Source organism: Leiobunum rupestre, chromosome 10, assembly GCF_980474605.1.
Source record: "Leiobunum rupestre chromosome 10, qqLeiRupe1.1.hap1, whole genome shotgun sequence".
Taxonomy (NCBI): Eukaryota; Metazoa; Arthropoda; class Arachnida; order Opiliones; family Sclerosomatidae; genus Leiobunum; species Leiobunum rupestre.
This window is the reverse complement of record NC_143393.1, coordinates 19449912-19474766: the sequence shown is the minus strand read 5'-3', so window position 1 is coordinate 19474766 and position 24855 is coordinate 19449912. Positions and strand designations below refer to the sequence as shown.

At 38.7% G+C, this 24855-nt stretch overlaps 1 protein-coding gene across 1 annotated transcript in view; it reads right to left on the bottom strand.

The window, feature by feature from the left end:
• The window catches only part of LOC149924961 (centrosomal protein of 104 kDa), a 31176-nt gene extending 8552 nt beyond the window's left edge, over positions 1-22624 (bottom strand). Inside the window, exons 1-12 of the mRNA XM_090161680.1 lie at positions 22571-22624; positions 20318-20399; positions 13589-13727; positions 11763-11822; positions 11671-11690; positions 8739-8848; positions 8578-8633; positions 6449-6604; positions 2058-2091; positions 1831-1996; positions 666-900; positions 198-365 (exon numbers count right to left, since the gene is read on the bottom strand). Of these exons, the coding sequence (XP_090017806.1) occupies positions 198-365; positions 666-900; positions 1831-1996; positions 2058-2091; positions 6449-6604; positions 8578-8633; positions 8739-8848; positions 11671-11690; positions 11763-11822; positions 13589-13727; positions 20318-20379 (1206 nt within the window). The 5' untranslated portion in view covers positions 20380-20399; positions 22571-22624. The remainder of the gene's footprint in view (positions 1-197; positions 366-665; positions 901-1830; positions 1997-2057; positions 2092-6448; positions 6605-8577; positions 8634-8738; positions 8849-11670; positions 11691-11762; positions 11823-13588; positions 13728-20317; positions 20400-22570) is intronic.
• Between the last annotated feature and the right edge of the window lie 2231 nt (positions 22625-24855).

The following is a 24855-nucleotide window of genomic DNA, read 5'->3' as shown; positions in this document are numbered from 1 at the left end:
TCTCTTTCGGTAATTTGCGACGTCACTAGCTCGTTTCATACTCAACTTTTTAACTCTCGGTAGCTTATGACGTCAAGAGAGCGTTCCATCCCACCACAAAGGTGTTCCCCCAAAACCCGGAAGCCGACGCGTCCCCTCGAGCCAAGCTTTTAGCAATGTAACCATTTTTTTATGAACCTTGAACCAGTGGTACTCACCGAATGTACTTTATCGTACAATAGTCTTTGCATGATGGGTTCGGTGGCTTTTAGCACTTCACTGGGGTCGTGTTTGGCTTGCTTTTCCTTGTACTGTTTCAGAAACTGGAGAAGTCCTCTTAGACCCAATTCGCGTTGAGCAAAACTTTTGGCTTGTAGCTTTTCAATCTGCAAATTGGTTTCCAAAGTCGGGTTAGATCGATACGCCTTATATGCGAAAGAATTACCAACAAATACCAACGGTACACTCAGTGTTAAACCCGCGTTTCCAAATGGCAAAGCATCGCTCGCGTTTTCTGATGGTCAATGTTTGAAATATATCTACTACCTTAATCACGTTGGAGTCGATAATTTTCCAAACGTTTCCACCACAGCGCTGGTATCAGGCGTTTCTATAAGCTAAAATTGCTCCTTATTGAGTGTACCGTCCCTTATTTGTTGGTCTAAGGTGAAAGACATTTGAGGTACCAATGGAAGACCGTAGACTTTTTTGGATAATTCGGGTATGGAAGGTATATTCGGCAGAGTCATTTTCTTTCCACCAGCAGTCGGAGGCGATTCCTTGGGCGGCATGGGTAACGCCGTCGACGTCTGAGCTGAAGGAACGTGGTTCGTTGAAGTTGAGCGTTTGACATTTTGTCTCGTTGTCGGAAGAGGAATCGGCACGGGTGCCAAACTTGGCGGAGACGTCGTAATTTTTTTGCTGCAACAGTAGTACGACAATCAACGTTTCAAAAATTTTGTCGCGTCAGAATCACCATTTTAGGTTACGTTCAGACTATGCAATTTTATAGGTTCCAATTAGTTTTTAACGTCCGATTCACCACCCAAATAGGCGAAACTATAAAGTCCAGGGGAGCTGACAAGATGGTAGTCACGTGACTTTGTGGAGAACTGCGGTGCCATCTGTCCTAAGAAATACGAACTTTTATTCATTTTATTTTGCTAATGGCGGTTTAAATTTTGATCGATTCATCTAAATTATCTAATTATTATAATTAAAAATAATTTTTAATAGAAAAGTGGAAGTTAAATAGCTGTCTGCAATATCTGGAAGGGATAATTTTTTGATTTACCGTCGCACGGCCTACTATGGACACGAGTTACCGAATCGAAGTTGGCTGTAAAATCGTAGTCACGTGATTTTGTTTTCCCATTTTAACAAGCTGGCTAAGACCAAATTTACTTTATAGTTTCGCCTATTGGTGACCCTAAGCTGTTCACATCTTTCCATCACGTTTTTGGTCCTCAATAGGATTATTCATGTTTTTATTACCATCCGCTTTTTTCTGTACTATTCTTTGTGTGAAATTTAGAAATTAGGTTTAGCCTGTCATTTTGTTAATTGCGATATTAAATTCTAAGCAGACGAAGTGTCAAAAGGTTTCGAAGTTCGTGCATCAGTGAAGTCACTCAAAAATTCATTTTCCTTGGTTGAATTTCAAATAGTTGGATATCTAAAAACATTTACACCCAAAACTCGTAATCAAACCTGTGCTGGTCCCTCCAAAAACTATTGAGCTGTTAACACTGCTTATTTCATTCTAAATTAGCTGGGCAAACTTGCTGGAAAAACTAATTGGCCTTTCAAAGCTGTAGAGTCTGAACTCTCCTGAACTTTATCGAAACCAACTTTCGTAAGGCGGGGATCACCATTTCGTCGTAATTCTGATACGACGTTTTTGCGTCTTGGGTGGATTTTCTGAAAACTGGTGGTGTGGGTGACTTAACCGGTAGAGATACCAACGGGGACGCCTTCTTCGGTGGTGGCGTTGACAGTCTCTTCGGCTTTGAGTGTTCTACGAGTTGAGATATTGTATAGTGTCCCTAGTAGTAACTTATGTTCGTGTTCTCGTATACCTGTGATGGGAGATTCCACTTTGGGCGAAAATTCCTGAAATATCAATCAACAATGAGTTTGTTCCACCTCTTAAGAGTAACGTCATAACTGTACAGAATCATGTCAGTTTGCTATCTTTTGCGTGTTAATGAGAGTTATTTCTAGAAAGACTACACACTTCATTAGGCCTTTAATTAGTCGCGTATTTTCTCGCTAAAGCCACTTTTATTTGCGGGTATGACCTCAATTTTACGTCACTGAGGATTTTTCACCCTGACTCTAAACATAGCAGTCAATAATGATATCCACTAAATGACACATTTATGGATATTACCAAAAACGACGTAAGTGTGCCAGATCACATTTTTTTTCCATTGAGAGCTCGTTTCGAAGTAAAAACAGAGTGTAGGAGAGGGGGTAAAGAATACGTCATCAAAATTTAAAATTTTCGCTACTCCAGCGCTACCAATTGTGGCGTTTTAGAACGTATATCTACGCGCCACTAAAGATGAGATAAAATAGCGCCTTAACAAATTAGCCCACAGACCAAACAGAATGCCTCCAATACATAGCCATCTAGTTGACTTTGGAGTCGATGGCAGCGTTGCCAACCGTTCTTTAATTATAGTACATTTCGATAATATTACCTTACGATTTGCTGTACTATAATTTTAATTATAATTAATTTAAGTTCCCTACTGTTAACTTAAGAACGCCGTTTCCAGTCGGTTATATTACTCCTAGTCAGAGGTGGGCGCGCTCTAAGCTCCAAAGAGTGCGAGAGCTATTTTTGAGCGTCAGCTGCACTCTCCTGCAAAAAAGAGAAGAGCGCGAGTGCGAGTTCCCCTCTCCAGCAAAAAAGAGAAGAGCGCGAGTGCGAGTTCCCCTCTCCAGCAAAAAAGAGAAGAGCGCGAGTGCGAGTTCCCCTCTCCAGCAAAAAAGAGAAGAGCGCGAGTGCGAGTTCCCCTCTCCAGCAAAAAAGAGAAGAGCGCGAGTGCGAGCTGCACTCTCCTGAAAAAAAGAGAAGAGCGCGAGTGCGAGCTGCACTCTCCTGAAAAAAAGAGAAGAGCGCGAGTGCGAGCTGCACTCTCCTGCAAAAAAAGAGAAGAGCGCGAGTGCGAGCTGCACTCTCCTGAAAAAAAGAGAAGAGCGCGAGTGCGAGCTGCACTCTCCTGAAAAAAAGAGAAGAGCGCGAGTGCGAGCTGCACTCTCCTGAAAAAAAGAGAAGAGCGCGAGTGCGAGCTGCACTCTCCTGCAAAAAAAGAGAAGAGCGCGAGTGCGAGCTGCACTCTCCTGAAAAAAAGAGAAGAGCGCGAGTGCGAGCTGCACTCTCCTGAAAAAAAGAGAAGAGCGCGAGTGCGAGCTGCACTCTCCTGCAAAAAAAGAGAAGAGCGCGAGTGCGAGCTGCACTCTCCTGAAAAAAAGAGAAGAGCGCGAGTGCGAGCTGCACTCTCCTGAAAAAAAGAGAAGAGCGCGAGTGCGAGCTGCACTCTCCTGAAAAAAAGAGAAGAGCGCGAGTGCGAGCTGCACTCTCCTGCAAAAAAAGAGAAGAGCGCGAGTGCGAGCTGCACTCTCCTGAAAAAAAGAGAAGAGCGCGAGTGCGAGCTGCACTCTCCTGAAAAAAAGAGAAGAGCGCGAGTGCGAGCTGCACTCTCCTGAAAAAAAGAGAAGAGCGCGAGTGCGAGCTGCACTCTCCTGCAAAAAAAGAGAAGAGCGCGAGTGCGAGCTGCACTCTCCTGCAAAAAAGAGAAGAGCGCGAGTGCGAGCTGCACTCTCCTGCAAAAAAGAGAAGAGCGCGAGTGCGAGCTGCACTCTCCTGCAAAAAAGAGAAGAGCGCGAGTGCGAGCTGCACTCTCCTGCAAAAAAGAGAAGAGCGCGAGTGCGAGCTGCACTCTCCTGCAAAAAAGAGAAGAGCGCGAGTGCGAGCTGCACTCTCCTGCAAAAAGAGAAGAGCGCGAGTGCGAGCTGCACTCTCCTGCAAAAAGAGAAGAGCGCGAGTGCGAGCTGCACTCTCCTGCAAAAAAGAGAAGAGCGCGAGTGCGAGCTGCACTCTCCTGCAAAAAAGAGAAGAGCGCGAGTGCGAGCTGCACTCTCCTGCAAAAAAGAGAAGAGCGCGAGTGCGAGCTGCACTCTCCTGCAAAAAAGAGAAGAGCGCGAGTGCGAGCTGCACTCTCCAACAAAAAAGAGAAGAGCGCGAGTGCGAGCTGCACTCTCCTGCAAAAAAAGAGAAAGCGCGAGTGCGAGCTGCACTCTCCTGCAAAAAAGAGAAGAGCGCGAGTGCGAGCTGCACTCTCCTGCAAAAAAGAGAAGAGCGCAAGTGCGAGCTGCACTCTCCTGCAAAAAGAGAAGAGCGCGAGTGCAAGCTGCACTCTCCTGCAAAAAAGAGAAGAGCGCGAGTGCGAGCTGCACTCTCCTGCAAAAAAGAGAAGAGCGCGAGTGCGAGTTCCCCTCTCCAGCAAAAAAGAGAAGAGCACGAGTGCGAGCTGCACTCTCCTGCCAAAAAGAGAAGAGCGCGAGTGCGAATTCCCCTCTCCAGCAAAAAAGAGAAGAGCGCGAGTGCGAGCTGCACTCTCCTGCAAAAAAGAGAAGAGCGCGAGTGCGAGCTGCACTCTCCTGCAAAAAAGAGAAGAGCGCGAGTGCGAGCTGCACTCTCCTGCAAAAAAGAGAAGAGCGCGAGTGCGAGTTCCCCTCTCCAGCAAAAAAGAGAAGAGCACGAGTGCGAGCTGCACTCTCCTGCAAAAAAGAGAAGAGCACGAGTGCGAGCTGCACTCTCCTGCAAAAAAGAGAAGAGCGCGAGTGTGAATTCCCCTCTCCAGCAAAAAAGAGAAGAGCGCGAGTGCGAGCTGCACTCTCCTGCAAAAAAGAGAAGAGCACGAGTGCGAGCTGCACTCTCCTGCAAAAAAGAGAAGAGCGCGAGTGTGAATTCCCCTCTCCAGCAAAAAAGAGAAGAGCGCGAGTGCGAGCTGCACTCTCCTGCAAAAAAGAGAAGAGCACGAGTGCGAGCTGCACTCTCCTGCAAAAAAGAGAAGAGCACGAGTGCGAGCTGCACTCTCCTGCAAAAAAGAGAAGAGCACGAGTGCGAGCTGCACTCTCCTGCAAAAAAGAGAAGAGCGCGAGTGTGAATTCCCCTCTCCAGCAAAAAAGAGAAGAGCGCGAGTGCGAGCTGCACTCTCCTGCAAAAAAGAGAAGAGCACGAGTGCGAGCTGCACTCTCCTGCAAAAAAGAGAAGAGCACGAGTGCGAGCTGCACTCTCCTGCAAAAAAGAGAAGAGCGCGAGTGCGAGCTGCACTCTCCTGCAAAAAAGAGAAGAGCGCGAGTGCGAGCTGCACTCTCCTGCAAAAAAGAGAAGAGCGCGAGTGCGAGTTCCCCTCTCCAGCAAAAAAGAGAAGAGCACGAGTGCGAGCTGCACTCTCCTGCCAAAAAGAGAAGAGCGCGAGTGCGAATTCCCCTCTCCAGCAAAAAAGAGAAGAGCGCGAGTGCGAGCTGCACTCTCCTGCAAAAAAGAGAAGAGCACGAGTGCGAGCTGCACTCTCCTGCCAAAAAGAGAAGAGCGCGAGTGTGAATTCCCCTCTCCAGCAAAAAAGAGAAGAGCGCGAGTGCGAGCTGCACTCTCCTGCAAAAAAGAGAAGAGCACGAGTGCGAGCTGCACTCTCCTGCAAAAAAGAGAAGAGCACGAGTGCGAGCTGCACTCTCCTGCAAAAAAGAGAAGAGCGCGAGTGCGAGCTGCACTCTCCTGCAAAAAAGAGAAGAGCGCGAGTGCGAATTCCCCTCTCCAGCAAAAAAGAGAAGAGTGCGAGTGCGAGCTCCACTCTCGGGGAAAAAAAGAAGAGAAGAGCGCGAGCGCTGCCATCTAGCTCAATATTAAAGAGCGTGAGCTCGGAAAATTGGGTTTTTGCCCATCTCTGCTCCTAGTTGGCCAAGAATGGAAATATTACACTCCTTGGAGTGTTTGGTTTGTACTTTCTTAGGCTGTCTCACTGGCCGAACGTTGTTTCGCTAGCGCACTTTCTGTCCCGTCCTGTTTAGTCTCATAGGCCGCCGTAGTGCTAATGCGGAACGGCGGGGTACAAATACATATAATAACTCTGCAAATACGGCCGACTAATCAAGAGTATTGTAGGAACGAAATAGGCCGTGGAACTTGGAAGTCACTGTCGGTGACACAGTAAATATGTGAGTCACGGCCAACTATAATCAAGTGCTACCACGCTATAGCGAGTAATCAAAGTTGGCCGTAATATAATTTTCTAGAAAACTCAATAGTTTTTGTGCTTCGATACTATAATTTCAGTTTCGGGACCTGGCAACGCTGGTCGATGGTGAGAGTAGTTAATTCTCAGTAGATATTTCAAAAGGCGCATCGGTAGGTCTGGCACTTTTTTGACGTATGTTAATGTAATCTAATAAGCACCTTCTGAATTCCAAGTAGCTCGATGACGTTTAACGATTTATAAGACTTGACTCTCAGTTTATCCATTTGCTCCTTTTTCAAGCGGGCTTTGTCGTAGTTCTCGGCGTCCACCGCCAGTTGCTTCTCAATCTCCAGCTTACCCAATCGCTCGCCAACCTGTAACACCATAAATAGTTACCAATCAATGTCAAATCGATCAACAGTACCGTCTACTATGTACGTACAATACGCACCTACGAAGAACCTATTTAGGTTACTGAGAATGTACAAGTTGACTCGTTTACAAAAGCAAGAAGTACAATATACTCTAGGCATGGACAGTAAATTAAGGGGACAGGTTTTCGATACCCTTCCACAGTGCATTTTATTTCTCCCCGCGTATCAATCAGCTCGAGAGACTCCGAGGGAGTCTTGCAAGGTCATTTATACCACGTGATCTTAAAATTTCAAAATGGCAATCTAACGCGGTTGATATTGTTACGTCATTTTTTGCGCTTTATATTTTAGTTTATTTAATTTTGGTTTTTTAATTCAATAAAAACTATCAACTGATATTTAGTATATCATATTTAATCTATAAAAACTTGAAAAAATCCCTTTTGGCGTAAAAATGTACTTCGTGTTTATCTTTTTTCTTTTTTCGAACAGTATCGTCCACTCTTAGCGATACTTGTTTTTTCAAATAACCTTGGCCGACTCCCTTAGTGTGATTGGTTTACGGGGGCTAAAAACCAGGCTTTTTACCGATCCTCTAAAATCTACTATCCATGCTCTAGGCCATAATTAACGAGATTTACAACCAAACTGACTTTCATAGCTATTGCGTAATCAAAATGTTTTCTCAGCACAGAGCCCTCTAGTGTCTAAAATATGCGAGACTTCCGCTAAGCTGAAATATCTGGTTTCCGATAGATAGGCGGAATATTAGGCTAAAATGATAAAAATTAAAAACATTTTTCTCGGCGCCACGAGCTCATGTTTTTTTATCACGCGGGTTTCAAAACAAAGCCAAAGTCCCTCGCGACTCCAGAACGTGCTCTCCGATATTAGGCTTACATTTTTATCAAAAAGTCGCGAGTGCAAGTCACAGCTTGAAGAGAGTATCAGTGCCGAAAAAAGGTTTGGCTAGAAAATTAGCATTAAAACAATAGGAAGTGTCATACTTATTGTTATTATGTTACTTATGTCCAGGCTAAAAATCCCAAATCGAATGGTAACCCTAACGCCAACTGCCGGTGATTAGTTTTCTTAACACAATTATAAAACAATTTTTATAATTATTATGAATTAGAAAAAACCCTTAACTTCAGCTTGAAATAAAGTTCCACGAAATTAAATAGATTTTTAAATGAATACATTCTTACGACTGATACTAAATGGCACTTTGGGGAAAGAGAAGAGTTTCCGTTTGAAAGTAGCATGAATTTATTAATTTCTATCATGAATATCAAACTGCATTAGGATGGGAAGGGCTTCGTTATCATGACGTTTGTTGATAGACACGGTTGCCACACCTCAGGGAAAACAGGGAAATTAGGGAAAAGTCAGGGAATTTAAAAATGGGCCTTAAAAGTCAGGGAAAACAGGGAAATTAGGGAAAAGTCAGGGAATTTAAAAATGGGCCTTAAAAGTCAGGGAAAGGTCAGGGAATTTTAAGAATTTGTAAAAATTCAGGGAAAAGTCAGGGAATTCAATTTTATCTGGGCACTTTTGGAAGGTATATTTACTCTAGATCTATGACAAATTCTATAATTACCATTTATTACCTTGAAAGTTTGGATAATATTTTCAACATTGCAATAACCTTTTTACTGAAATACAATTCCGTTTAAATTAATTAACTCCTGATAAAAGTAAAATAACATAAAACATTTTGGCCTTAAAAAGTCAGGGAAAATCTCTTAAAGTGGTCAGGGAATAGTCAGGGAATTTTAATCGGCAATTTTGTGGCAACCCTGATAGATTCAAAGACAAAACCCGGATTAGCTTAACTGATTACCACCCATTCTAACCCTAGGCGGTAGAAAGGGTAATGTTATAGTTCGACATTCGGGGTAGTTAGCCACGCTAGCGTGCCTTAAAGGAAGATTGGTACGTTCTCAGTAACCTCAACGCATTCTCGCTCGTACCAATTGCAACTGAACCATGCTATCCTTTACTTTAGTGGCCACGTCAAAGTTCTCGTCTGTTAAGTAAACAAGTGTTTGTTGAGATGGGTATTTTTAGAAGGAAAATGACCTCGATGTGTTTGCGAGCGTCACGCGTCGAGGACTAGGCATTGTACACTCACCAGCGATGGCTCCCACTTTCTTATCTTCCAATTTCCTAATCAATAGTCGAACTTCTTTGTCAAGGTACATTTCGAAAGCGATGTCGTCAAAGACGGAAGGTTTTTCTTTCCTGAGGAAACCCCGCCGAAAACAAGCAAAATCAATACGAAGCTTCGAAGATTTTTATCGGGCCCTTTTATTCGTATTGCCACATTTACAACACACCTAATTAATAGCTAAAGAGAGTATTGACGCTCGCACGTATAAGTAGGAAATTATACTCTTTGAGTGTCTAAGGCTCCGTTGTCACCGTCCTGGACAAAAGGGTGGGGCTTAACTACTATTCTCCACCACTCTCCCCCTATTCGACTTTCCGTTGCTACGCAACTCGTTTTGAAATTTTTAATATTTAGGCTTAGTTTCTCTTTTTAGTGTAATTGACGGCTTTTAAATTTCATTTTGCACGTGAAAATACCTGTTATGGCCAAAAAAGCACACAAAGAAGGCTGTGTGCCCAAGACACGTACCTGTAGTGTCGCGCGCTAAAACGTAATTTCAAAATTCGTCATAGATTTCCCGCACGGTACTGATGAGTCCCAAATAGGACGAAATCGGTCTACCGTTGGAATTTGTCTATTTTATTTAACTTTATTTAGTTTTTAACTCGAAGATCTATTTGGTCCGAGTTTCGCGTCTTTATGTTTGCTCGAAGACCTATTGGTACGAGCTATTAGTAAGTTTTTCAATTTCTTCAAATTTGTTTAGGGTTTAGCTTTTTTATCCCTTTTCATTGTGAACTAATCTACTTATTCGCTAATTTTGTCATCCTTAACTACGTGGATTGTAAGACGTCACTCGTATTTTCAAAATGTATTGACTTAAGGCTGGTTTACACTGGCAGTGTTTTCCTGATTTTCACTTTACCGCCATTCAGTGATTCCAAGTTTTGAAAGTAAGATTTCCCTCTCAGAACGTAAAAATTTCCCTTTTTTGGGTCAAAAATTCCCTCAATAACCACAACCCCCTTGCATTCGTGAAAACTCCTCGGAAAACAGGCACAATATTTCGGGAGCGACCAAATATTTAATATTTTTAATGAAATTATATAAATATTTAAAAAAACATATCATCCGCTATGCCTCCTTTCAGAGGTAATCAGAATCATCTAGAGGGTACAAATACGTAATGCAGTTACGATGGCAGAAGGGTTAGCAGATAATTGATACACGGTGGGATCTTGTCCCCTCAAAATTCCCGCAAAATATGAGTATTTCGACAAAAATTCCCTTTTTCCCTCCCTGATAATTTAACAACGAAAATTCCCGCAAAAAGGGAAATTTCCCGCACTATGGCAACACTGCCGCCATTACCCGTTGTTCTGGCGTACGGAAAAACTACTGTACACACCGACCAAATTTGCCGGATTTTACCGCCGCCAGCGCTGCCGGTAAACGAGAAAACGGAGAAAAAAATGTTGAAATATCTAGTGTTGTAAGTCGGAAAATTTCCCGCTCGGAAAATTTTCCGTAAAATTACCGAGGCCTTTTTTCCGGAAACTTTTCCGTATTTTTCCGAAAAATATTAAAAACGTTTTCATTCCATGATTTGTCTAATATATTGTTTGCAAATTTAAATAAAGCGGCATTTTCACCACATTTTTTCTAATCTAAAAGTAAAACTAAACCTATAGACTAGTTTAATCTGATTAACAATGTAACACTATTAATGTTTTGTAGTATGTTTACTGATATTAGTCATTTTAAATCGATAGAAAGTTTAAAACATTAAAAACCCTTGAAAAGTAGTTTATGTTTTAATTTTTTATTTTTCCGATTTGCGGAAAATTTTCCGCAATTCGGAAAATTTTCCGGAAAATTTTCTGGAAATTTTTCCGCATTTTATTTTTCCGGAAAATTAACAACCCTAGAAATATTTCTACTTTATTTTCCCGGTTTTTTTAAGCACATTGAGCTCGACCAATCAGCGAGCGTTACGCTGTCACGTGATATAAAGAGCGATTTTGAAAGTCTTTAAAAGTAGGCTTACGAATTTTGGCGTCTATCACGTGACGGCCTAACGCTAGCTGATTGATCGAGCCCAACGCGCCTCAAAAAAGGTCCTCCGTTTTCTCGTTTACCGGCAGCGCTCGCGGCGGTAAAATCCGGCAAATTATGTCCGTGTGTACAGTCGTGTTCCTGCGCACCAGAACAATGGGAAAAGGTGGTAAAACGAGAAAATATCGAAAACCAGGAAAACACTGCCCGTGTGAACCAGCCTTTAAAGTCAAATAAATATGCGCCGAGCTTATCGTTCTATATTGTAGATAAATATCTCAGCATTAAACAAAGCCCATTTCTATGGAAATCATTAGGGCCACCATAGTCTTCTTTAATCATTCTAACAAGGAGACATCCCGAAGTGTAACCCACCGATTTTGTTCAAACTCGAGGGATTGGTAGACCTTCATGTATCATGAACAATCCTAATGGGAATTTATTCAATGGGCAACCATTTTGCCATGGCAACGAAAAATGTTTTTGACAACACAAAATATAAAATTTTCCCATTGAAAATAACATGGGATTTTGACCTTAAATTGATCAAAAGTTGGTCAATTTTGATGTTTTTTTTGGTCAATTTTTATCTATTTTTTATATTTTTGGCATTTTCGAAATTTTGAAATTTGTTCAAATTTTCACAGGGGGGTCCTAGGAATCGGTCAGAATCCCATGTTATTTTCAATGGGAAAATTCCATTTGTTGTTGTCAAAAACATTTTTCGTTGCCATGGCAAAACGGTTGCCCATTGAATAAATTCCCTTTAGGATTTTTCATTATACACGAAGGTCTACCAATCCCTCGAGTTTGAACAAAATCGGTGGGTTACACTTCGGGATGTCTCCTTGTAAGTGTATAAGTATATAATTTCTCGTTAGAGCTGTTAAGGACTCACCTCCAAGATCTTACTTCCAACTACAAAACAAAGAACAAAATTTTTAAGTTTAATTTATATAGTTTTTTACGATAACGTTGTTTTAATCTTACGTCAGAGAAATCGTCTTTGGAAGATTTGCTGCCTATTACGCTAATTCCTATTAGACCCACCTGAAAGAAACCGGTAACCTTTAGTTCAAATAATTGAAGCGTAGCGAGCGAAGCTTGCTATTAACCCATAACGATTGTTATTTAAAGGGAATATAACCTCAGGTATTTGGTGTGAAACCGAGGGGCAGGTCACTTCCTTGATTAACCACGCACCCCTCAAAAGATTAAATCCGATTTAATAGTGATTATTTTGATTGAATTCAATTTAATCATGATTAAATTATTAAATCTGATTAAAATTGATTAAATCTGTTTAAAATGATTAAATCCTGATTAAAAGAATTATATCGTGATTAGTATGATTAAATCGTACTTCAGTTTTGATTTTAATGATAAATTCTCGATTCGACCGATTATATTGATTAAATCGTGATTAAAATGATTAAATCTAATTAAAATGATTAAATCTAATTAAAATGATTAAATCTAATTAAAATGATTAAATCTAATTAAAATGATTAAATCTAATTAAAATGATTAAATCTAATTAAAATGATTAAATCTAATTAAAATGATTAAATCTAATTAAAATGATTAAATCTAATTAAAATGATTAAATCTAATTATATGATTAAACCTAATTAAAATGATTAAATCTAATTAAAATGATTAAATCTAATTAAAAAGATTAGATCTAATTAAAAAGATTAGATCCTGATTAGAATGATTAAATCTCGTTTAAATGATTAAATCCTGATTAAAAAGATTAGATCATGATTAGAATGATTAAATCTCGTTTAAATCGTGATTAGATTTTCTAATCTTGATTAGATTTTTTAATCTTGATTACCCTGATTTAATCATTTTACTATGATTATTAGACGCACCCAAAATGGAAGTGACCTGCCCCTCGTGTGAAACACCATTGTTTGCAGCTTTGGCCGCTCTTGCCTTTGGCTTTAGAAATGTTGGGAATATAACCTGCAAAGCAATCTTTCTGGAAGACCCGTAAGAATTTGTGCAAGAATTCACTAACTAGCACACGAAATATCTAAAGCCACACAATGCCGCGGCCAATATTGGAAGTGTTTGTGTTCCTAAGGTTCTATTTCCTTTAAGTCCGATAGTATACAGGGTGTTTCAAGGGGTTAAGCAAAAATTTGAAGGAGTTGTAGGGGTGAGTTAAGAAGTATGCCTGTTCTTTCCCCATTTTCCTACGATGAGTGAAAAGAGCGCCAGAGAGCTTCAAAGTGTGGCCTACTAGCCCCTGGAAGTAGGCTGCAACAAGCGCAAAACCAAGCAGCAGGGAAACGGGAACATTAAGGTTTGGGTTCGTGTGACAGGTGAAAAAGGACTTTGTAAACAAATCGAGGTAACCAGCGTCAAAAAGTAAACTTAAACAGTATTTTAAGTCCCTGCTGCTTAGTTTTGCGCTTGTTACAGCCTACTTCTAGAGGCTAGTAGGCCACACTTTGAAGCTCTCTGGCGCTCTTTTAACTCATCGTAGGAAAATGGGGAAAGAACAGGCATACTTCTTAACTCACCCACCTACATATCCTTAAAATTGTTGCTTAACTTTTGAAGCACCCTGTATATAGTGTTATTAATTCTAAGGGGAAATATATTGACTCTTAAGTTTCGATTAGTGTTGGGTCACTAAATCTACAAGATAATTATAAATTTAAACTATGAAACTTAAACTTATAAACATAAACTTAATGACGATCAAAAGCTAATCCATAATAACATAATAGCATAATAACATTATTAAGATAGGTGGTATATTATAGAAGTTTGGTTATTGTTTAAAATGTCAGCGTAGCTACCTGATTGCATAGATTCAGTCTGTTGATGTAATTTTGGTGCAAGACCATCCGTAGAAACGAGCCAATGGCGTCCGTTAAAATGGACTTCAGCTCTCTGGCTTTGTAGTCTGTCACTGAATTGTCGCATAAACTGAATTCTCTGAAATTTAAAAAAAAAAGAAATTGTAACCAGACCACCTAAATTAAAGTCGCTCGATGACTTGGGTCTAAGGTGATGTCTTGGTATTAGACTAGCTGATTATTTTAACATAACTAAAATATATAGTTAAACACCTTACGCTAATGGATTCAAATAGAATCTGTTCCATTGCGCCGAATCCCATTCGACCGAACCCAATCCCATTCGACCGAAAAAGCCGCACTTTGGCGGATTTGGGATTCGGTCTAATGGGATTGTCCCATTCGACTGAAAAACCCGCACTTCTCCGGGTTTAGAATTAGTTTTTATGCGTTTCAGCATCAGTCAGAACAGCTTGCAGTGTTACCTAACCTAACCTAATCTAACCTAACCTAACCTAACCTAACCTAACCTAATCTAACCTAACCTAATCTAACCTAACCTAACCTAACAGACTTACAAATATATTAAAACGCTTCCATAAAAAAATCAAAAGTAGAAAGAAAAACTATTTTTTTTTGCGGTCGCTCAATTGTGAATATTGCGACGGTCGATTAGAAAAATACAAAACCTGCCTTTGGGCTAATTTCATCAAAAACATTGGCGGAATTTGGTCTAATGGGAATTCGGTCGAATGGGATTCGGCACAATGGGAAGATACCAGTTTTTCTTCTGTTAGGATTTAAAAAAGGATTTTCTAATTCCAATAGAACGTCTAACATTTACATCACAACTATTTTTCTATAGATTCGCGATTTCTCGTCGGATTTCTCGATTTTTCGCTTGATTTCTAGTTTTCACGTCGGATTTCGAGATTTCTTGTTAATTTCGCGATTCTGCAATTACTCGATTTCTCATCGGATTTCGGCATTTCTTGCCGGATTTCGAGATTTACCGTCTGATTTCTGGATTTTTGTTGGATTTCGGAATTTACCGTCGGATTTCTGTATTTCTTGCCGGGTTTCGGAATTTACCGTCGGATTTCTGTATTTCTTGCCGGATTTCGGAATTTACCGTCAGATTTCTGTATTTCTTGCCGGATTTCTGAAATTACCGATGAATTTCTGTATTTCTTGCCGGATTTCGGAATTTACCGTCGGATTTCTGGATTACTTGCCGGATTTCGAGATAAATATCCGGATTTTGAAGAAATCCAGGCTTGATTTCGGATTTCTTGGAAAGTGTATGGAATTTCTATGAATGTCCGACCCCTCGGATCAAACATGGGACGAATAATTTGGCTGGGCCCGCATTTACATTACGGGCCTGGTTCTATCACCCTAATATGAAACACGAGACGTAAGAAGCGAGAGGAGGGGCGTGGCTTATCTTCCCGGAGTCATGACGCGAGATAGCGGCATCCACTTGGTGTTTAAAATAGTTTGATAATTTTTCTCCCGACACTGCTAATGCTATTCGATCGAGTCGTGTACCTTTGCAGGTTTCTACTCATTTTTCGGTAGGAAATATAGTATGGGGATAAATATATAAAATGTTAACTTTCCAAAACTATTACAGGAGAAACTGGCATTAAAAATAAGGGGGTAGGTACATTTGTTCGAATTTCAATCGTCCGAACGGTAGAACGCTTTGGTCCCATTCGACCGAAATCCCATTCGTTCGAAAGCGATTTGACATTGAGTCCCAATCGATCGAAAATACCCCAATTGTGCGGTTTACAGCCCAATTTTGCACGTTTATATTATTTTTTATAGTACATCAAATTTCGTTTTTATGAGACGTTTTTTAAATAGGTTTACTTCTTATATAAATAAGTGTTGATAGTCTTATTGGAGCCAGTTAGCTAAAATGGAGAAAATAGCTCACAAACGAGGGTTCGAATGAAGAAGTCGCGTTAGCCTTACTCGACGCAATTGCTACAAACTTCACCATTCACATTAAAAAATTAAATTGTTCGAATTATTGTATTCTTGATATAAATAAAAAGTTCAAAGCATAAATATATTTATAAAAGCGCGCCACCCTAGGGAAGTGAGAGACTAACCTAACCTAACCTAACCTTACCGTTAGTACACCTGTAGCAATTTTGTTTAGGTATAACGTTTTTTGCGTACCCTGCTATATCTCGGGGCAGAAGTAAAAAACAAAACAAAAGGTCCCAATGAACCGAATCCGCCTTTTGGGCTATATTTCGGAAACATATTGAATTCGGTCGAATGGGATTTCGATCGAATGGGAATATACCGGTGCAACAAATGTTCGAATTTCATTCGTCCGAACCGCCGAAATAACAAATATTTCAATTGTTCGAATTGGACAACTTGTTTGTTTCATTCGTCCGAATCGGTAGCATCACTTGTCCGAATTCTGTCGCTAAATTAGTATTTCTTATTGCTGTTTTTTTTGTCCGGATTTTTTTAGTGCAAGAATTAAAATTTTTTCCTTTGGCCGATATAGTAAGTGGGAATTGCGTTGAATGTTGTGGATATTTTAGGTTAGGTTAGGTTAGGTTCACGTTAATGTTACTATTTTCTTATATCAACAATGTTTAAAAAAAACAACCAATTCCTAATGTTCGAAAAAACGGACAAACGATTATTCGAACAAATGAAATTCGCCAGTAAAGTTAACATTAATTGAACGACTAAATCACCAACAAAAGTTGTGATAAATGTTTCGGGCAAATGAAATACGTTTTCGGACATACGATCCTGTTTTCCGGCATTCGGACAAATGATCATTCGGACATTTGTACCACCATTCGGACGAATGAAATTCGAACAAAAGTACCCAAATCAAAATAAGTAGTGTTGTTAATTATCCGGAAAAATAAAATAAAAATTGAAACAAAAATTACTTTTTAATGGTTTTTAATTTTTTTTAACTTTTTATCGATATAAAATGTCTAATAACATTAATAATGTTACATTGTTAATCAGTTTAAACTACTCTAGAAGTTTAGTTTTACTTTTAGATTCGAAAAAACGATATGAAAATACCGCTTTAATTAAATTCGCAAACAGTATATTAGACTAATCATGGAATAATTTTTTTTTATATTTTCGGAAAAATACGGAAAATTTTCCGACTTACAACACTAAAAATAAGTAAGTAGCCCTACGCTGATTGTTTTTCACATTTTAAAGGGGAACGGTCAAGCTTTAACCAGTTAAATAGCCCTATAGCACATTAAAAACTAAAATTTATGGTGAAAACCGCACCAAAAAAATTAAGTGGTTAATTTTTAATAAAATAAAGAAATTTCGAGAAATTGAAAAGCGCGTGTCCGCCGCGACACCTGGTGAGAAACCGGTGAGGCACTCCCGGCTCCATTAAAATTGATAATGTAGAGGCAAAAGATTTTTTTAATTTGCACGCGCGGCGCTTTCCAGTTATAAGAGACCTAAGCCTAAATTGAGCGATTTCAAAAGTTACGCTAGTTCGCAAATTGCTCATACGGGGTTAGGGGCGCTGACGGCAGCCCCTAAGATGGCGGCGAAAATTCAAACCCTGGCGTTATTTTGCGTTTCAACTTTTTGGGCCAAAAGCAATTTTTTCAAGACAAAAAAAGGTACGTGTTAGCAAGAACGTATATATGTATAAGAACATTGAACGATCAAATTGGCGTCTGGTGCCATGATTCAATCGGTTACAGAATAACTCCGCGCTAAAAACCGCGTGCGGCGCGTGCTGAAAGTTAAAACCGTTTCTAGTTCAAGCGCGCGCTGCACGCGGGTTTTAGGGCGGAGTTATTCTGAAACCGATTAAATCATGGCCCAAGCGATGTCTTTTGTTCAACGTTCTTATACATATATAAGTTCTTGGTGTTAGTATATTGAACGTCTTGTTGATCTTTTGATACGGAAATAAGGCAATATTTGGAAAAGCTTGGCCGTTCCCCTTTAAACGTTATTTGGTGTAATACCGCCGGTAAATGTTAAGGCTGGTTCACACGGGCAGTATTTTCCTGATTTTATCTATTTTCTCGTTTTACATCCCTTTTCCCGTTGTTCTGGCGCACAAAGACATGACTGTACACACCAAGGTTGGTATAATACTGCGTACACACGGACAAAATTTGATTTTACCGCAGAGAGCGCTGCTGGTACACCTTTTTTTGAGGCGCGTTTGACGGATTTTACCGCAGAGAGCGCTGCTGGTACACCTTTTTTTGAGGCGCGTTTAACGGATTTTACCGCAGAGAGCGCTGCTGGTACACCTTTTTTTGAGGCGCGTTTGACGGATTTTACCGCAGAGAGCGCTGCTGGTACACCTTTTTTTGAGGCGCGTTGAGCTCGATCAATCAGCGAGCGTTATGCCGTCACGTGATAGACGCAAAAATTCGTAAGCCTACTTTTAAAGACTTTCAGAATCGGTCCTTATATCACGTGACAGCGTAACGCTCGCTGTTTGGTCGAGTTCAAAGGGCTTAAAAAAACTGGAAAAATGAAGTAGAGATGTTTCAATATTTTTTTATCCGTTTTCCCTTTTACCGGCAGCGCTGGCGGCGGTACTATCATTGGTATGACGTAGTTAGATACTTCTCCCATAAGAAATTATTCAATATCATCTTTTATAACGGAAATTGTTATTAGAGATGTCAACGAATCTATACGAGTCTTCGAAAAAAAACCTATTTTACTGGAGAGCGTAGTGCCATCTATTAATAGCAAAGGAAGCTAAAATTCTAAATAGCCAAATGATAACGTCGTCAGAGAACCATTGTATAAACCACGCCCCCTCCGTCTTCCCTCGATGGAAGTCACTCTGGTTTAAAGCAAGTGTCGGCTCGACGTGAAGTAACAGATGTCGCTAGCGTCGAAATCCAAACAAGATGCTTTCGCTACATTTCAACCCAAAAGGCGGGACGTAAAATTACCCCTCGCGTTGACTGGCTCGTTTTTAAATTTGTCAATAACTTAAATTATAGTAATTTTTAACAATATATTTTAAATGGGATATATAATTTAGGTTAAAGTCCACTAACAATTGTAAATAGAATATAAGCAAGAACTAATTTATGTATAAGAACGATCTACTGTAGCTTTGAAGCCTGCTGCACTCATGTACGTTGTAGCTCCACCCTTTTTTTAATTTTAAGTACAGACCGCCATCTGCCGAGCCACTGTGAAACTATTAAACAAGATTTAACATGGAGGTATCCGTTACATCCGTAGATCCTTTATTCCGTTAACTTCGGCTTTATCGTTTCTTTTCATAAAAGGTGATATACATATATGTAATGTTGAGTTAATTCTTATTAGTGAAATTCCAAACAGTTCCGGGATATTAATAAAAACTCGGTGTCATTTTCACTTCCCTATGGAAATCAGAATATCGTGGGTTCGCGCCCGGCTCCCGACCGAACAGTTTTTAGTGTAGAGTTTTATTAATTCAAATTTTATAAAACAAATTTAACATTGTTAAACATAATATATTTTAGAGAATTATAATTATGAATTATTTAGAAGAGTTAAATTTCAGTTTTGTAAAATTTAATTTTAAAAACTCTATAGTAAAAACCGTTCCGTCCGGAGCCGGGCGCGAACTCACGATCTTCTGATTGCCAGAAGCACGTGCTCAGTAAAGAATGCCTGTGTGGAAGGCGGCCATAATTCCTCAGTAGATGGCGATGTCGAAAGTCCAAATACGAAACTCCGCCCATAAAATAAAAACAACAAGTACTTGACGCCTAGAAAATATGGCTCCTTGTTCGTTCTTATACATAAATTAGTTCTTGGTATAAGTTGTCTAATTATAATAATGATAAATGTTTCGCTATTTTAAATTTTAGGAAGCCCTTTGCCATTAATAGATGGCACCACCCTCTCCAGTAAAGTCGTTTTTTCGAAGAATCGGATTGATTCATTGCCATCTCTAATAACAAGGGCTCTATCATAATACAGATGGCAAAAAAAAGTAAAAAAGGTTTCCACAAATGTTTCTAAAAGCGCTTGTAGGTGGCAGCACCTTCCGGGAACTTAAAGTGAAAAGCTAGTTGTCTGCCATCTATTGGCTTCCAGAAACCACGGGTTTAATAGGTGGTTTCTTTTCGCCTGTTCTCGGACTAAAAGTGTACTCTTTTTACCCTAAAACGTTTTATTCGCCTGTTCCGGGGATGATAATTATTCCGGCCCATAAACTATTTGCTTGTTCCGGAGTATTAAGGCTACTATTTTTACTCCTTCTGAAAAGAAGGTGTATAGGAGTATATCGGATTTGGTCGTCTGCTAGCTAGAATGTATCTGCTAAAAAGGCCACAGGCAGCCATTTTGGAAAAACATTTTTACTCTGACTCAAACTATTCGCCACCACATAATCGGAGTAAAATGACGTCATAGCCTTACTCTTCTTACCCTACTCCGAAATCCCGCAACAAGCGAAAAGACAAAACCAAATAACTTAATAATCACGTGATTTCGAAAAGCCAATCAACGCGAGAAGCTCCCAATTTCCCACACCTTTTAGGCTAGATTTTGTTGGTTACTCAACTTGATTATTACACTAACGACCTCTAGTGACAGCGAATGCAACTAGATCCCAGCCGTCACTTGCTACCGCCCTCGCTTGCTACAAACGCGTTCTACTGAAACTTGCAATAAAGAAATTAAAGCCGTAATAGCCATTTAAATTATAATTTCGGAACTTACCCCAAGCGTAACCATTTTATATTTCTGGCAGTAGTGGAGGAGCCTTTGGGCACGTCTCCCATGTACAATTCGATTTTCGTGGCTAAATTATTTAAAAAAAATTCATTTCGATTCAATAATGAAAAGCCTTATTTTCTGAATATGTAAAATCAGAAGTATATGATATATATTTTATATGAGAAGTTTCCATCGAGTGAAACGTTTACCTTTTAAAGTGTTGGTTGCACGAAATTTTAGCTATGGATAATTAATGATTCATTAGAAAGAGCAAACATTTTATAGCAAGTACAGAAAATTTCATCCAAATCGGTTAAGTGGTCTTTGAATTATTATAAAAAGAAGTCAAAATGGTGGAAATCGAGTTTTCCAGCGAATTTCCAGACTTCCAAAATTCTTCTCGGCACCCATGACGTCAGAAAATGCGAAGCGTATCATTGGCTAATTGTCTGTAATACATTTCTTTACATCTGGGATTAAAAGCGGGTTGATTTAACACCCAGGAAAAAGTCCTACTCAGTAGTAATTGAAATAGGCATATACAAGGTTACGTAGTAGAAAAACGATATGAAACCGAAGGCTCCTTGTAAGACTTATTATTTTATTCTTCTTAAAACGTCGTATCGCGCGCGTAAAAAAAAAATATTTCGATAATAAGCCTAAAGTTATGATTAAAAATCTCTGGTTTGAAAACTTCTACAAGTAAACAGAATCCCTTCACTTCAGTTCCTTCTATTTTAGGAATAAAACTACAGCTTCGATTTGCTCCAAAGTTATCGTGCTACCGAGGAGAAAAATTCGCGGAATATTTCAGGATTTTGGGGAGCGAAAAAGGTCAGTTTCGGACTCAAAGTTAATACACTTAGGCTTGGAAACTTGTTTCGACAATGACATTTTTGGAAAGAGAACGTCCAGGGTTTTAAAACAAGCCCGCATTCATTCGTTTTTATTGCTATCGATTTTTCGTGCAACCAATAGGGCTGTGCGAGTAGTTGTTTTACGCAATTGAGTCGGTTATCGAGTATCAAATATTTTTTCATCGAGTATTCGAGTCGAGTAATATTGAAGTCGAGTCGAGTAATCGAGTACTTGATTAAGGGGAAACTTTCTTTTTCGAGACGAGTTTACTAAAAAAACCTCGAGTAATATTTTTAATGAGTGGGGTTATCGAGTACTTGATTAGGAGCTGGTTTTATTCAAGTAATTATGAAATTAAATTTAAAGGAGTATAAAGTAACTTTCAATGCTGAAAAATATTCCTTTAATTTAAATTAACCACAGTTTCCACAACTTCGTAGTTACCGTTTATTGCCCCCCAAAAAGTTGTAAAAACCCCTCTTTGAGCTTTGAAGTAACGAGGATAAAAAAAAACAAATACTCGACGAGTTTAGAGAGCAGCTTATTCGAGTAATCGGGTACCCGAATTTGCAATTTTTTGGTACTCGGTAATTGACGAGTATTCTCCAATTACTTATTCGAGGTCGAGTTCGAGTAATCGACCTAAAAAAACCTCGAGTAATATTTTTAATGAGTGAGGTTATCGAGTACTTGATTAGGAGCTGGTTTTATTCAAGTAATTAGGAAATTAAATTTAAAGGAGCATACAGTAAATTTCAATGCTGAAAAATATTCCTTTAATTTAAATTAACCACAGTTTCCACAACTTCGTAGGTACCGTTTATTGCCCCCCAAAAAGCGGTAAAAACCCCTCTTTGAGCTTTGAAGTAACGAGGATAAAAAAAAAACAAATACTCGACGAGTTTAGAGAGCAGCTTATTCGAGTAATCGGGTACCCGAATTTGCAATTTTTTGGTACTCGGTAATTGACGAGTATTCTCCAATTACTTATTCGAGGTCGAGTTCGAGTACTCGACCTCAAAAAATGGCGAGTAATCGATGATGTTTGAGTACTCGACCTCAAAAAATGGCGAGTAATCGATGATGTTCGAGTACTCGACCTCAAAAAATGGCGAGTAATCGATGATGTTCGAATACTCGACCTCGAAAAATGGCGAGTAATCGATGATGTTCGAGTACTCGCACAGCCCTAGCAACCAACACTTTAAATGAACGCTAATTTCCCGTCAAACCGCGAACGCTGATGGGTCCGACATTTCAAAAATTTTCCCCGTACGGGAAATAGATACTTCTCTAAAATATATCTTATATACTTTTGATAAAATGAATTTATCTCGTTGAGGTAGTGATGTTATTTATGTCGTTTGTTTTGTTTGAAGATAAGAAAATCTTTTATACCTATTAAATATTGATGAGATAATATTTGAATTTTTGATATTCTGCATCTAGCTTCTAGTTGAAAGACAATCTCTTGTGGGTAATGACAGAACCTGGCGGAAAGAGCAAAACCAAACAAAAACGGAAAATAGGTTATTCGGGCAATATATGAGTTTGTTTGTCACGCGCCTCGAATTGATAATTAGAAGGCCCGGTGCTTTTTTTGGATTTATATCTACGCGTCGCGTCGTTAGGGACCGTACACCAATTACGTAACGCACTAAGGAGGGTTCGTACTAACGGGGTCACTAAATGTTACAGGGGGCGAGGACTGGGGTCACGGATGGTCATTCTGTACCGGAACCTAAATTATAAATTATTTTAAGATATACTAGCCATTTTATTCTTGTTTTTCTACCAAATGTAATAGTTTTCTGGATTGTAAAACAATAAAAATAGACAAAATATTGAATGCCTTACGGTGATATTTCCGAGGGGCAGGTCACTTCCATTTTGGGTGCGTCTTAATCATAGTAAAATGGTTAAATCAGGGTAATCGTGATTAAATCAGGGTAATCAAGATTAAAAAATCTAATCACGATTTAATCACTCTAATCACGATTTAAACGAGATTTAATTATTCTAATCATGATCTAATCTTTTTAATCAGGATTTAATCATTTTAATCAGATTTAATCATTTTAATCAGATTTAAACATTTTAATTAGATTTAATCATTTTAATCACAATTTAATCATTTTAATCACGATTTAATCAATATAATCGGTCGAATCGAGATTTTATCGAGCGCGGTAATTACGAAATAATAATTCTAATCACAAATTAAATTATTCTAATCAGCTCGTTCTATTATAATCATTCCAATCAACAATATAATCATTCTGATTCTCGTTCTAATTTCTAATCACGATTTAATCATACTAATCACGATTTAATCGTTTCAATCAGGATTTAATCATTTAAATCAAAATTAATCATTTAGTCATGATTAAATCAGATTTAAACATTCTATTAATTGATTAAACATGATTTAATCAACATAATCGTGATTAAATTGAATTTAATCAAAATAATCACGATTAAATCGGATTTAATATTTCGAGGGGTGCGTCGTTAATCAAGGAAGTGACCTGCCCCTCGGATATTTCACGTAATTTATCATCATTTTATTCCGGAAACAACTTATCAATTATTATAAGGCACTCTAGCAATTCAATATTTGCTTTTATCATTTATGTAAGTGCTTCTCAACATCTAAATATTTTAACTGTGCCAAATTAGCAGAATTGATTTCACAATCTACAGATAACAGTTATCTAGTTCACGCTAAACTGAATAAAAATCCATTTTCAACCGAATTTCCAATCTTTTTTTATTCGATAAATTTATTCACGTTTACTTGACGAGATGCAACATGCTTTTTGAATAAGTCGTTTTAGCATAAAATAGAAAAATCAGCTTTCTACAAATGTTTTTATTATTTACTATTAAGAAAACATACTTTTATTCTAAAATATGCAGTACGGATAACTGTTTGAATAAAGTATTTTCAAATTTAAAATCTGATCAGCTAACATATTCAGATAAGGCTAACAGATTTTATTCTTATTTGCTAACATATTCAGATTTTATGATCAGATAAGGCTAACAGATTTTTATGATCAGGTAAGGCTAACAGATTTTTATGATCAGGTAAGGTTAACATATTTTATCCGATCAGGTAAGGTTAACAAATTTTATCTGATCAGGTAAGGCTAACAGATTTTATCCGATCAGGTAAGGCTAACATATTTTATCCGATCAGGTAAGGTTAACAGAATTTAAAGGTTCAGATAAGGCTAACAGATTTTATATGATCAGATAAGGCTAAAATATTTTATATGATCAGATAAGGCTAACAGATTTTATCTGATCAGATAAGGCTAACAGATTATGAAACAAGCGTATGAGAAACAGATACCAGATTATAGTTACAATAGAGAACCTAGATTAGGTGTAAAACATTAAAAATAAAATTAATTTTGAATGTAGCAGACGACATTGTGACGTAGGGGAAGTGAGTCTTCACAAGAAAGGGGGAAATTTTAGCGCAATTTCGGAATCGACCTATTGACAGGAGGAATGTTCTTGATTTAATTTAGGGTTTTGGGATAGATTATTTTTGCAGTACGTGATTCGGTAACGACCCCCCGAATTCGCAGTCGCCACGCTAAATAAATTATTCCATAATTCATTTTTAGGCGTGTATTTAAGTAGTTTCACGTACTTTATTTCGATGCAAAATT